Below are 15244 nucleotides of genomic sequence, written 5' to 3' on the forward strand. Positions count from 1 at the left end.
TGCTCCAACTGATGATAAAAGCCAACCCCACCTCCTCCTCCCAGTGGGGCATTTTGAGCCAGGAAACTCTTACATATGTCCCAGCTGAAAGAGGTAGGAAGGCAGAGGTGTGAGGAAGCACCCCTGTACTTACTGCACCGTAGTTCTTCCTGCAGTTATGTCCACGCCAGTATCTCTGAATCATCAGGACTGAATTTCTCACTTTCAGGAAATTGGACCTGCAAAGGCATTTCAATCACTTGCCTCTGTGGTTTGGCCGCAAGTTATCATCATCTCCCGGGCCTCATTCTTTGGAGATTTGAAACTGAGCAGCCACGTGGAGTAAACACTGCATTTTTGCCCTGAAAAAGTCTCCTCCCCCAGCTCTCCTCGCTTTCATAAAAAGATCTGTAGGGGCTCCCTCTGATAGGTCTCTGCCGGCAGGTTCTGCCAAGTTATGGGAATGGGCAGAGCAGGAGATGCTGAGAATAGTCCCTTCCTTCCCCCTGCCCTGCACCCTCCTCTTGCATCTGAAATCTCTTCCCTGCCTGCTCCCCCCACTTCAGTCCTAGCACCTGAAAACGGATTCAGTCTCACCCAAATGATCAAGAGCAAACTTCAGCAACACCACCCTGCTACCCTCATCTGCTCCTCCCATCCGTCTCAGCCTGGCCTGGTTCTACCTGCAGACACCTCGGAGGCAATCGTGTTGGAAGGGCTTGGGGGTCTCACTAGGATTACGTGGGAAAGATTGCTGAGTTTCCCAGCATGAGCCCTTTCTGCAAAGCCTAAGGCACAACCTGAGTCACACCTATGGCTCGGACAGTCAAAGAGCCCAAAGCCCCAAGAACTGTCCCTCTTCTGCGGGTGAAGCTTGTCCTTGGCTGTGGCTCCCCGTCTTCTTCCACAACCGTGCCGTGAGCTCCCCACGGACTACCTGCCCCCCCACTCAAGTCTGGCAACGAGGTTGCAAATGGAAAAGTCCTGAACCCTTTGGGCTCTGGGGAGAGCAACGTTAGTTACAGTGATGACCCAGTGGTCCCATTGCTGTCTTGTGGGGATCCCCATAGACTGGAGGCTTAGCGTTGCCTTCAGCAGGCTCAGAGTCCCACTGCTGCGTTGTCATAGCAAACATCAGCTCCCCTGAAGACAGCACTGAACAGGGACAGAAGGTACTATTCTGACCATGTTTAAGGCAGTCAGGTAACACATTTTCCTCTTCTTTCCTTTACTGTTTTCCTTCATACTTACTGCACCTGAGTGCCAAAACGTCAGGGCTCCCCTCTTCCCAGCTGCAGGCTGGGCAGGTCAGATGGGCACCGAGGGACTGATGCATCCCCCAGGAGCCGCTTGCTGGGTAAACCATCCCACATCGCCCACCTCCCATTTGGCAGTGGGGCTCACACCTACCTGTCTTTAAACCCGCGGACCACCTTCTGGATGAGGATGACCTTGTCCGTGATGGCCTTGTCTCTCTCAATCTCCAGCAGCATGTCATGGTGGTCCTGTGGGACAAAGTGACACAGCAGCCATGTCTCAAGCTCTCTATCTGCCTGACATGTGGCAGGAGGGGTGGTATGAGGCCCTTGCCCAAAGGAGACGTCCAAAATAAACTCTTGGGACATTTTACATCCCACTTACTGGGAAAATCCTAACATAAACCCTAGTGATCTACTGCCTTTGTTCCTAAATGACCCAGAGCATCCAGAAGCTGCATATGCAATACTTTATAGTCTGAAAACAACCAAATTGCATTGCCCTTCCATGTAGAGCTCCCTGCTAGTGCTGTCAGCCACGGGAGCAGTTCCTGGCAGCACTGGAGAGGTTTGGGAACAAACTCCAGGCTGCCTGGGTCCCATCATTCCCTCTAGCCAAGGCTGCAACGCTTCCATACTCTAAGAACAAACCAGCTCCCTGAAACATTGAATTTCCTTGCTGTGAGGCTTTCAGATGCACCCGTCCAAGCTTTCTGTTGATTCCTCCCATGCCGTTTGTAACTCGGATTTCTTTCCCGGTTGCGGCACGCTGAGCCCCGCTGTGCTGGGTGCAGTGGAGACAGCTCCACACGTTTCCTGCTTTTCTCGACCTCACGTGGCCCCTCGGGGCCTCCCAGTTTCTCAGTTTCCTGCCCTGACAGCTGTGAGATCTTGATAACAGGCTCTGGAAAGAGCCACTAGTGGGAACAGCTTCTAGGGAAGAGACGGGGCTGTTTGTGCCGGCGATGGTGTTGGGGGTGAATGTAGACACGAGCGGTCAGTGTTTACCGCTGAGATTTTTACTCGAGAGAAGCCTTTGCTTACAGCCTGGTTCCTGGCCAGCTCAGCCTCACCTTCCCACAGCAACACAGGAATGGGCTGGTAAAAAGAAATGAGCGTGAATGTGGCTGCAGGGGACCTGCAACGTTGGGCTGCCCTGTGTCACCGGACCGATGCAGAAAGGGAGGCTCTAGGTATGTCTTGGGTTGCTCAAGGACATGCTGAAAGCAAAGCGAGCCTGTTCTGCTCTCAGTCCCTCTTTCTGCAGGGCTCTGCATGGACATCCTTCCTGCTGCTGTGCTTTTTGGGTGAAGGCAGATGAGCTTGAGCAACTGAGCCCAGGAGGGAAAAGGCCGTGCGTTGTATGTGACTATTTCTGCGTCGGTGTGGGTATGTGCATGCATCAGTGCTGGCAGAGCGTCAGGGCTTCCTCCTGCCCGCTGCTTCCTAAACCAGCCCCAAATATCCTGCCTTGGCCCAGGTTCTACCCACTGCCACGTCAGCCCAGAGACCACGGGAAAGGGTCGTGTTTCGTGATGGAAAGGGAATGGTAGGAGACCCCTTTGCAGGCAAGGGTCCCAGATGGCAGGGGGGATGTGGAGAACCACCTACCTTCAGGAATATCTTTGTCTTGCCGATCTGCCAGTCATCATCCTTCCCAAGCACTGCTTCAGCAATGCGCTGGCACGTCCCACGCAGGTCGCCCTTGTAGGAGAGGGGGTGGGATTCACCAGGACCAGTCTCACCCATTGCTCCTCCCAAGCCCAGCGGGGACCTTTTCTGGTCCCAATTCCAGCAGTTTTCTGCTAATGAGGTTCCCAGGGCTTTACTGTCACCACATAAAAGGTGAGTGAGAGGGATAGGCTGAATATGGTTACCTGTCCCTGCCAGCCCCGTAACCATTTTTCCTTCACTTGGAAAGCCCAGAGCACCACTGTAACATCTGGGGATCAAATGTTGCGTAATAGCTTTTGGAGAGAATGCACACCCCATAAACATCTCTGGAAAGCCCAGCAGAGATCAATCGTTACCTGTGGAAGAAGATGCTCACCTGCTTGTATGCTGGCTTCACCCCAGGCATGAGTACCCGGTACCGGTCCACGAACTCCACAAACGTGTAGCGGATGGGGTAGCCGGCTCGGCGTATCCGGATGGTCTCCATCATCCCTGAGTACCTCAGCTGACGGACGCACAGCTCCCGGTCAAAGAGCTGGAGAAGTTACAGGACACGGTGGTTTCATTACACACCTTGGCCTGGATTGGCCATAGGAGAGTGGGGACACTGAAGATGTGTGGGGCAAGCAAGTCAGGCAACCACCCAAATCCTTCACTTGGGGACCCAAGGCCGTGGGACTGTTGGCTGTCATGGGCCTGATCCTATGAACTGCTGGGTGTGTTTGACTCACTACATTTCTTTAATTCCTGCTTGCAAGACTGGGCGTGTCCTACACATTACACAAAGGACCGAGAGGAGAACTGGAGAGCACGATGCAACGGGGAACATCACCTTGGGAAAATGGGCAGCAATTCTGCATCTACAAGGGTCAAACCATACAGTCACCCTCGTAATGATGACTTGTGGTTATTAACTTCTGGCTGCCATTCTGAGCTTTACCAGCATGATCACAGCACTCCTGGACGGGCAGGGCAGTGCCGTTTTGCAGGCAGAGGAAGCAAAGGACCATATCAGCGAAGGCTCAGACACTCAAAGGTCTTAGGGTGCCTACACCAGTTCATCTCAGGGTAGGTGATACCCCAAAGTCACACAAAGGAAGAGTGCAGCCTTGGAGATGTCGGAGCCCTGAGATAAGCCTGTTATCATCAAACCACCCTATCCAGAAGGACATGCGAGGAACTTAAAATGAACAGGTCAGAACCGAGACCAGCTGAGGGTTTCAGGGAAAGGACAAATCTCAGCTCAGCATCTGTGGCTGCTCCTGACAAGCAATGGACAGTTTCAAGGCCAGACAGCAGACATAGGTAACCCAGTCCTTGCAGATGTTTGCTAATAAACTTGGCTGCTCTCCCTTGCTTTGGGTGCCTCAGGGTGGCTAATGAGAGGTGCTGCTAGATGGGTAGATCTGCTGAAACAAAGGGAGGTTCAGGAAAATCTCTGCCATGCTTCAGTGCATTGAGGAGGATCCTGGAGCCCCTGCGAGCACCCTTTTGCAGCCTGATGTTGTCTGCAGGGAGCATCCAAAAAGCATTCAACCCAAGTGTAAAATAAAGGTGGACGTGGTGTGGTGCTGGCACACCACAGAAGGTCAGGACAGTAAATCACAGCCTGGGTCAAAGAATTACTGCTGGGTGTTATTCATCTGCCCTCCCTTCAGCTGTCTAAAATGGGAGCATCTGTGCATGTACAGACAGGAGCATCTAAAATGTGAGTCACCTAGGCTCTCGCTGAAGTGAGTGAGAAGAGATATAGGTATGTGCCTGTATCTCAGATATCCCTGTATCTCAGATGCATCTCCTGGGACAGCAGGATCTGCTGTATGGATGCATCCATCTCCCCATCCCTGGCGGGAGCTTTTCAACCAGCTCGTAGGAGCCACTTAGCCATGAAAGTGCTGGAATGAAGTGAGGCAGATCCTAATCCCAGGAGAAGACAATGGATGAATGAGGAAAAGGCAGAAAGTAGCATCATCCAGCTTTGGCCTCAAGCTGTCCCTATCTGAAGTGGGTATTGGGGACAAGAAAGGTGCAGAGGAAAGACGTGTGTGTTGCTCTGTCTCCCCCTGCCATGAAGCAGAAAGGTATGAGAGAGGTTGTGGGCTTGCAAATAACCGTCTGGAGTTTGTAAGGCTAGTTCATTGCACATGTGGGCAACTATGAGCTCCTGGCATCGGGCCCTGATGAGGCACAGACTGCTGGAGACAGTTTTGACTTTCTTTGCATGTTTTTTTACCTAATTCATCCCATGCATTTCCCTTGACTAACCAGAGCAACAGAGTAATACTCAGAAACAGCAGCGTGGGTTTATGTACAGACCCAGAGAACTCCAGCTAGCATCCTGATGCAAACAATTTTTTTTCCCCCAAAGCACATTTTAGAAGGAAGCAAAAGCTTTAAAATAACATGAAGTAACAAACAGTCAGGACTTTCCACTGACCTTTCACTTCCCACTATCCCATTTCCTATCACTATCAGTACACTTTCCTCCAAAGCCAGGGACAGAAAATGAACTCCCAGAAAACATTGTTTTTTGCAGTCACCCTGCACAGCTCTGTTTACCACTACCTGGGATTTTTTTTTCCTTTGTATTATTAAACCAAATACAAAAATAAATTTAGCAAGAAATCACTTTTCATATCATATAGCACTACAGTCCTTATCCACTCATTCCTTTAATCGGGAGATTAATTTCTCTTTGCCCAATTCTTACAAACTTAGAGCTGTTTTTATGTCCCACTGAAAGTTTTGTAGATAAATGGGTTGGACAGAGACTTCTGGCCTAGCGCTTGCAAGAACTGATGAAATACAGACTTGCTGTGCAGGACACAAAATGCCAGACCGAATCGCAGACACATAGGTGTAAAAGCAGCTCAAAGTCAGGGCATTGGAAATAATTTGTTAACATCAGTTCAGGATGTACCTCTATTTCTCAACATCACCCATGCTCTTAAAGGTGGTCTTGTTCAGATCTCAGCTCAGATGATAATCTTGGATCAGACATATTGTGAAATATTAACCCAAAGTGTTCCATTAACATGCTATTAGGTGCCTTTTTATGCTCACTAAAACCAGGATAAGGGCGCAGTAAACTGCTCTGAGAGAGCCACCAAACTTTTGGCTCTGCATCATATTAGGCTCACTGAACAGCAAAAATAAGTTTCAAACAAACACTGCTTGTACATAACAGCTCTGAAATGCAGTATTTTATGCTTTTTTGCACTCAGTTGAGCTTTGCTAACAAACTCTGATTTTAGATAAAGCTCCAGCTCTGGCTAGATTAACCGCTACTGAAGTGCAAAGGCATGGGCAAAATGATTCACAGAAACAAACAGCTGAAATTATTATTAAATAAAGCTCTTCCTCCTCAAGCAGTATCACTATTAAGAGTGGTGAGCAGCTAGCAGTGATTGCTAACAGCACCAGGGTCCAATCCTGAAAGGTGCTGACAGTGGGATCGGGATGTTCAGCACCCGCCTTATTGTCTGCCTTTTGCTGAAAAACTCGGAGTCCCCTCTGTGAGCAGTTTGTGGTCAGGGGGATTTACAGCCATCTCCTTCCCTTTCATTTGCTCCTTAAAGTTTGTCCCTAGAATGTTTGTTGCTTTTGAAGCAAGTCCCTGGGAATCAAAGCACAATAATTCCTCCCACCTTTCTTCTGTGCTATTTCGCCTCTTGTTTCTCTGCTTTTAGAATCGTGCTTTTGCAATTTGTGCAAAAATATAGCAGTTGAAAGGATCAAACGGGGTGAAAATGAGTGAGACCCCTTGGGAGCAAAGATTTTGTAGAAAACACCCATGGGAAGGGGAATCACTTCTAGAAAACATTGAACCCTGCCATAGGACTAAACCCAGGGCCCTACAGCTCAGCCTAAATCTCTGGTAGGGAGGTGCCTACCCCCGGTGGAAATTCAGAGGCATTTCCTATAGGAGAAAGGGCTGCAGGGTGAATTCCTCGAGGTCATCCTTGGGAAGAAAGGCAGGGCCAGGATCTCCCCTCTGCAAAAAGTTTTGGGGTGCTGTCGGATCGCAAAGCAAGTGTCTGATTTTGCCAACCCTTTGGTGACTCCCTTGCTTGCTGAACAGGCTGTGGGTTGGTTTTCGAAGCACCCAGGGTCAATCCTGATTCCGCTGACGCCTGAAGGAGTTTTGCCGTAAGCTCCAGGGCAGAGCGACTGGCGGTCCTGTACGAAAAGCATCCAGGAGAGAAAAGCAGGACTTACCATGGGCTTCTTGTACTCATTGGGCTTGATGCAGCGGACAAAAAAAGGCTGGCACACGCTGAGAGTCCTCATCAACAGCTCCAGGGACCGCTTGAACTGGCTGCTGAGCGTCGGCGAGCGCTTCCTCGTCTCCGCTCCCTGCAAAACCGCAGCGGAGCGGGCTCAGGAAATGAAAGGATAACAGCGCTTTTCCCCTCCGGCCGTGTCCCCGGGAACCTCCGGCGGGAGCCGGGGCTGGAAGGGGGAGCAGGGCCAGAGGTGGTTGAGTGTTGCAGCAGGAGATAGCCGGAGAGCTTGCAATAGCCAGACTCTGGCAACCTGCTCCATACGCCTCTACCCAGGGAGGAAAAGTGCCATAATTTAATTTCTCCTGCTCAAACCTCCCTGCGTGACTGGCAATCCCATCTGCCCTATGCAGAGCTGCAAGGAAGATCTGCCGATGGGAGCAAACAGCCCCGTCTGGGCCATCAAAAATCTCTGTATTGCAGCTTGGCGTGATGCATCTGCCCAGGGATGCTCCTCAGAAACGGCTTGGGCTTCCCTGTCCCCATGCATGGCAGCATGGTCATGCCAACCCCTCTGTCGTGGTTCCTCATGTCACGCTGAGCCCCTCCTGCTCCCTGGGGTGTAGGACTAGAGACCCATGTAAGGTAAAAAACAAGCCAGGGACACTTTTGCTGCCAGGTGACTCTGCAACAGCTCCACAAACTTCTGGTAAGGTCTATATTCCTCAGCTGGTACTACAGGGAAGATTCAAGTTGTGTTTGGAAAAGAATATTAACTAGACTAAATGAAGCGGGTATTCAGGGTGAACTAGGATGATTTTGAGTATTTAGCTTGGTTTAGCTCCTTCAGTTACGTTAATAATCCAATCTCCATTTTGGGGCAAGTGTTTCTAAAGTAGAATGAAGATGTTTCCCTTAACAGCCCCTTCTCCCTGCCCTGGGTGGACCTTGTTAAACCACCTCCACACTAAATGAAGCCCCAGGCTCATTTTATGTGTCTGTTACTATTACCTGAGGTCATTACACACCAGTCACAGCGGTGCTGTGTGTCTCGTAGGATCTGGTGTTCAGGGAGCCTTTGTGGGGCAGCAAGTACTGCTGGTGGGTTGGAGGAAGAGTTGGGCACCAGGATGCAACTCCCTCCAAATAAAAAACAGGGCAAACTGTGACATGACTAGTGACACAACCTGATGGCTAGGGATTTCCCAAAGGGAAGATTTCAATGGGATTTTAATGCATTTTTCCTCCAAACCTGCTCTTCTTTGCAGGTGGTCAAGCCATCTGTGGAGTCACAAAGTCCCTATTTGCCTTGCTGCTACGTTTTGCAAGGTGCTGAGTTTTATTTCTACTTTTGCTGAAACCTTTTTGTGCGCTTCATCATATACCACTAATAAGCTGTCAGATAACATTCCCACTCCCCAAAACTGAGGAGTTTCATAGAGTCACAGAATAGTTTGTGTTGGAAGGGACTATAAATATCATCATCCCTGCCATGGGCAGGGAATTTGCACAGCTCAGGTTGGATATGATGTTGAGACAAACCCAATCAACGCAAACACAAAGTCATCATGGAATTCCAACAAGAGAAAACCCAGGTCATGCACACACCAGAAAAACCTGGCCTTGTCGAGAAGAGCATGGGGGGCTATCGGTGATCTCTCCCAGCAAAATCCTCCCCAAAGGACAAACTGTTAACAAATCTAGATTAATTAATGGATGCAGCTTCTACCTGCAGAGCACTGTAGAGTCTGGTGCTCACATTCTGTCATAGATTTGATGAAGAATAGGCTGTTTCAGCAAGAATCCTGGTTTGGATAGCTTTGATTAATGTTTTCTTATCACTTTGCTAATTATGTGCAAGGGGTCACCTCTGTGAAACGTGAAAGGATAGCCACAGGGGTTAGAAGCAGCAACAGACGCAGGAGCAGGGCTGGAAGTTGGAAGCAACTGCAAGTTAGGCAGGTTTGTCAATTTGGGCTTGGCTGGGAGAGGTCATTTTTCAGATGTGGTGGTAGGAAGGGTGCAAGACTTTGTACAAGGTTCTACAAGGGAATGCATGAGTGGTTTGCTCCCAGACAGCAAGACCTGCCTCTCTAGGTTGCTGATGCCTTGCATTTCTTACTTGCACGCATCCAGCTCTGGTAAAAAACAGTGGTGTTATCTCCACCCTTACACCTGAGAGCTTTTTGCTGGGAGGGGCTGGTGGGAAAGGGCAGCAGCCAGAAAGCAGCTTGTCTTCCTATCCAAATTGTCAGAGTGGTCTGGGCTCCTCCTGTCAAGACTGCACCATCCCACCCGTTCGCATGTTTCCTGGGCCTGATGTTTGTGCACAACGGTGGGCACCAGCCACACGGGCACTAACCAGGTCCTCAGCTACACAACGAAACCTCCGGCGAGGGATTTGCATCAACCTCTTCTTGCAGGGACAGGGTGACACCACTGAGGTCACGGTGATTCCTATTCCTCCTGCCTCACCTCAACACCAGTGTGGAGAGAATCACACCCCTTACTCCAACAAAAAAAAGAGTGGAGCAGCCTGCCAACACACTCTAGTGAGGCACTGAAAATACAGGTTTTACTGCAGAGGAGAAGCATTTTTTTAGCTCAGAACAGACCCAGTCCCCGTAGCCTGAAGCAGAAAAAGCTGAACACATTCTTCTTTTCCCCTGGCCAGACATGTCTTAGCTTTCAAACTCTGAGACTGTAGCATCTTTGGGACACAGACTATCTCTTCACTGGTGTCCATACAGAGTCTAGCACAGAGGAGGACGTGACCTGTGTGTCATGGGGAAGGATGAGCAGGATTCACAGGTGCTGTAGCCCAGATTGGGGCACTGAGTGATCACTCAGCCTGTGTTCAGCATCAAAGGAAAAAAAGCAGAAGAGAAAAATAAGAAAAATAAGAGAATTACATGATTTACAGAGAAGCACCATCTCAGAAGAGAAGTTCAGAAAGATGTGCAGACCAGCATGACGTTCAGACATGTTTCAATGCCACTTCTTTCTGCCATCTCAGGCCAGCCTGAACTTCAGAGGTGCAGACACAATCGTGGCTGTTTGCAGTAGCGTAAAAACAAAAGTCAAGGCAGAATATCATCAGTAGGACAAAAGAGGACATTCCTCCAGCACAGGGTGTCTGAGATCCCCAGCGGCACAGCTGGAGCATTAGGCCATTTCCCAGCATCTTTGTGAAGCTGTAAAATCTCTAGGGACCTACTCAGACTCCTTTGTTGGGTGTCTTGGACACATTTAGGTACCTATCATGTGTCCAGGGCTGAGAAAGCAATAACCAGTTCAGCCTATCTGCACTCTGTGGGATCCTTTCAGCCTACATTAAGTAGGATGGTCTTATACAGATCCAGAGTTCCAGCTAGGGCAATCACCAGGCTTCTTTCTTTGTAACTTTCAAACCAAGAAAACAGAAGCAAAGAGAAAGGCAAGTACGAGGAGAAATGTCACTGAGCCAGAAATGGTAGGAGTTACTTCTGCTATACCTCTGCACCTTCTCCTCCCACTTCAAGAAGACTGCCCAGTGCACCAGGATCGTAGTGCTCAGCACTAGGTCTACCGGGGAGATGGTGACCTGCTTCAGTGGAAATGCAGAAAGATGAATTACTTAAGGTGAGTTAGGGAAGGAGAGAGAAGCATGTGCCAGCAGCAATACTTTGGGGAAAGGTTCTGGACAAAGGACCGTCCTCCCATCTCTTTAGGATGAGAAGGTCACTAAACATGACATGCCGTTTATCAGCCTTTTTTCTGAAGTGTGAGAAAAATGATGTTTGTTATTTTGTTATACAAAATGTCACTGGGGTGGCTTCAGGTGACCACTCAAAGTTGAGGCCCCCTCACAGCAGGTTCTGCAGTGGCATATAGTGAAGAGACAGTCTCTCTCCTAAAGGCTATGCAGTCTGGAAAGTGCCATCAGATGCAAAGTTGACACGGGCCACGTAATGGTGCTGAGTATCACTATTTTGATCTAACCCCGCATTTTATAAAACTTACTGATGTTGATATATTTGCAAAATCTTTTTTTTGTTTGGCTTTTCCACCCTTGCCTCATTGCCTAACAAATACAATAATTATTATTCATTAGAAAACCTACAAAACGTGAGGCTATATTATAAGAACTGTGAAAACAGAAAAATTTAAAAAAATCATCAGTGTTATGTCTCCCATTTCCCTGTATCTCCTGTTGTTGTCTTCAGACAAAAAGGATGGCCTGGGTATTTCTGACAGATTTTGCACATTTCTCTCCTGGACTTAATCTCACCATACCCTAACTCCGTAAGGATTATTTTTTTTTGGTATGTGGCATCAGTACAATGCTAGAGCAGCGCCCAATGACACCTTGTAATCCAAACAGTTTGCAATCATGATACGGAGGGGAAGGATTCCAGCTCTGGAATGAATGACTTTGGGTCATTTTGGGTCACATCCCCCTCATTGGAATTCCAAGTCCAAACATTCAAGACACTGCAGAGGTAAGAAGGGTTGAAATCTAGCCCCATGCAAGGATCTGAATGTTGAAAGTCAGGTCTATCATCTCCAGCATAATCCTCTGGCTATTGAAAGATTGTCATGGAAATGTGAGCAGGGTCACAAAGCTAACATCACAAAATCTTTACCACGCAGTATACTACCCTATGACCAAATATCTAGCAAGAAAGGTTTGGGAAGCTATCAGAACCAGTCAGGAGATGAGATGCAACAGAAAAGACCTAAAAAAGGTGCCAAAAGCCTGTTTCAATGATCATGGCAAAATTCAATATTAACCATGTCTTTGAAGGCTTGGATTTGAGCTCTCCCCTGAGCAAGAATTAACCCTGCTCTGAGAACGATGGCATTCCAAGCAACTCAGAAATGCAATCCAGGAGTCTCTCTTCACACACGAACTGTCAGCTTCCTGCCCCAAAAAGGGCAAAACAGGGCCATATTTGCAGTTACATGGAGGAATAATGTTCCACCAAACCAGCGTTGGCACCATGATAAACAACAGCCAAATCCCACAAATGATCCAGCTGAAGTTAATTAAAGTTATTAAAATATCAGAAAAAATCCTCAAAACTTTGGCTCGGGCTGGTTCTGATTTTATCCAAACCAAATTCTCATCATTAAAAAACTCTTCCGAGTTGAATCCTAGAAATAAATGACACAGTCGCACACCTGTATCTATTCAACAAGCCATAAAAATGCTCTCCGTCACATCGGTCACTTGAAATAGATCCTCTATAGATAGTGCAGGAGGAGGAATAAACTGACAAGAGCAAAGCACAATCCTTGCCAAGGAGCGATGAATATACAACAGAGGAACTCATGTATTCAATTTACCTTTGGTGTGGGTGTGGGCGACTGGCCAAATGTGCTGGATGCATAGCCACAGAGAAACTACATGAAGCATAGGTGAAAAAAAAAACACAAAACAGAGACAGAGAAGAGCAAATAGTGAAAAGAAGGAATAACCAAAATGGGAGCCTGACATTGTTAGTCTTGGAAGTCCAGCTGTTAAAATATCTCTGAATAAAATGCATTAATTCTTAGATTTTTGTCTGTCCCCCTCCTGGCTTTTCCCCTTCATCTCCACGTTCACATCCCTGAAGCTGAGGGAACTGCCACTGTCCAATGCTTGCCTCTTGGAAACAACTCTTCTGCATCTTCTAACCTCACAATTATCTACCCAGTTTCAGCCATCTCCACTCCTCTCCCTCACAGACCGTTGCTCTCCTGTGATCAGTGCTCTCAATAGACAGCGGATGGGAAGATGCAAGCGAAAAGCAAATTTTCACAAAACTTCAAAAGAAATCCCTCCCTTCCTCCCCAATTTTAATCCAACTTATCAGACAGTTTCTATGGAATTTAAATTTTTGCCAAGGGCAAAGCCCCCAAATCTGCTATTTGTTTCTCTTTCCCTTCAGCTATTTCCACCCCCACTGCTCCTTCTACCTGTTACTCAAGCAAGCAGTGCTGTCAGACTGTGCTGGCTAATTCCTCAGAGAAACAGTGTATAATTCCCACTGAACCCATCATTTCACCTGGCACCACTCAAAGAAACATTCTGATTCTGCCAACACATGCAGATCGACCTCCTCCACGACAGGCATGCAAAAATCAGGCTGGACAGCCCCATGTACTCCAGCAATACCTAGTTCACCACCCAGGTTTCTTTGTGCACAAATATTAGGTCTTTCAGGGATCAAACAGTTACTACGATATTCAAATATACACTCTTGACTAGTTTTCATACTTCTCTGATTTGTGGCTTTCTTAAGTTCCAGGCATATAAGGATCTCATTTGAAAGACTGAATGTAAAGCAGATATGGATTTGCTTTTCGCTGACTCACAAAATCCTACAAACGCATCGATAAGCTCCTGAGGACCAAAGGTTGGAAGCTGTTGACCAAAATGCTTCATTATTTGATTTAGCCCTTAGCAGAGCAGCCACTTGTCTGTTTTTAAGGGAAGATGTTAGATTTGATTGACCTGGCCTGGGCGTCTCTGGAAGGTTTCTCCATGGATTGCCTCACTGATGCTCGGGGAAGGTGCACACACTTCCAAGAAGAGCCTTTGCCCCAGCTCTTTGCTGCATGTAGTCAACACCTATGACCCATGCTCACCTACTTCTTCTTTTGGGGAATATATTTTAAGAAAGGGGCTGCATACATTATTGACTTTTGGTGGAAAGCAACGGCAAAATCATCTCAGCCCCATGACAGATCCTGCTTGTCTGAGCAGGTTTTTTTGTACGGTGTTTAGGGGATTTGTGGTCTCCCCGTTCACACTAACATTGTGCATGATTAGGGGAGCTGGTACACAATGGTTGCTCCTCTTCCAGTTCCATGCCAGTCAGGTTACAAGTCTCTCATTCAAAAGAGAAAAGCAGAGATCATTAAAGTATCAAAGCACAGGGACCACCACTCAGGACAGATTCTGAAGGTGTTTAATGGAACCATAAAAGAAAAGGTTTATTTAAAAAAAAAGTGCTCTGATGCTTTAAAAGGTCTCAGTTCTCAGGTCCTAGACAATGCCCAGGTGAAAATCTCATTTTTGCTGTCAGATACTTTCAGCATCTTTTAAAGATGCTTGGTAGGTATCCCTGTGGAGAAGTCTGCATGGCTGTGTAAACCTGAGAGCTCCAGCTCATCGATTCCCCAGAGTGCATCTCTGCTCTGCTCAACTAAGCAAGAAATCATTTCCAAGGTGAACCACAAAGCTTGCAGTGAAAATACAAAGCAGTGAGGAACAAGCAATAAAAAGCAAAGTAAATGGCAGTACTAATGCTAAGGGAGTTAGTGCCTAGTTCAGCAGGAGTATCCACATCTGGGGATAGCTCTGAACCCACCAGGAGTGTCATGCCAATTGGTAGCTTAACTGGGGGTGATAAACATTATCTTGTTCCTAATGAAGTCAAAAGGATATTGATTATTCCTTTCAGCAGGAGCAAAACTGAATGGCTAAAGATTATGAACAAAGCTTGGAAACATGTCTGTAGCCTATTTAAAGAAATTTCTTGGGAATTTAAACATTTATTTCCCTTAACAGGCAAAGGAATTCAGCACTTCTATCTGTTCAGCGCTCCTGAAAGTACCTAGGTCCCTTGGACCATCAGTGACATTGGCTGGCATTTGGAAACAGGACCCCAACTTCAGAAAAACTTGGTTACCTTGGAAAAATTTTTCCCCACACCCTCTGCAGTCCAATGGCTTTGCCTAGGGAGACTGGGGGATTTGGCCATAGCGATCTATCTGTGTAGACTTTCAGGTTCTGCAAGGCTGATGTTTTAAAACAGTTTCTACTTTAATTTTGGGAGCAGGGCTGATGATGTCTTAATAGGGAGAAGTAGATGTTTGACTTACTCAAGAAAATGTCATATATTTGTGTTATTAATGGTGAAATAGTCACTAATCTCAGCATTTAAGCTGGTATCTTAGTAATAAATGCTCAAATGAGGTGGGAAGAGTTAAAGCAATAACTGTGCCTTTCTCCAGAGCTTCAGCACACATGGTCTTCTCCTGCACTGAGCATGGAGTAAGCACATACCCTCCTGAAGGGCTGGGATGTAAAAAGGGGAGCTTTAAACTTCAGCTTTCATACCTGGTGTCCCCTCTCTCTACTGT

General features: G+C 47.5%; 1 protein-coding gene across 1 annotated transcript in view; it reads right to left on the reverse strand.

Annotated features, from left to right (window-relative positions):
- The window catches only part of MYO7A (myosin VIIA), a 64446-nt gene that overhangs the window by 28842 nt on the left and 20360 nt on the right, over window positions 1–15244 (reverse strand). Inside the window, exons 15-19 of the mRNA XM_010576605.1 lie at window positions 7128–7265; window positions 3286–3444; window positions 2847–2939; window positions 1390–1484; window positions 134–218 (exon numbers count right to left, since the gene is read on the reverse strand). Coding sequence (XP_010574907.1) covers window positions 134–218; window positions 1390–1484; window positions 2847–2939; window positions 3286–3444; window positions 7128–7265 — 570 coding nt within the window. The remainder of the gene's footprint in view (window positions 1–133; window positions 219–1389; window positions 1485–2846; window positions 2940–3285; window positions 3445–7127; window positions 7266–15244) is intronic.

This window comes from Haliaeetus leucocephalus, unplaced genomic scaffold (genome assembly GCF_000737465.1).
Source record: "Haliaeetus leucocephalus isolate CR32 unplaced genomic scaffold, Haliaeetus_leucocephalus-4.0 Scaffold536, whole genome shotgun sequence".
NCBI lineage: Eukaryota > Metazoa > Chordata > Aves > Accipitriformes > Accipitridae > Haliaeetus > Haliaeetus leucocephalus.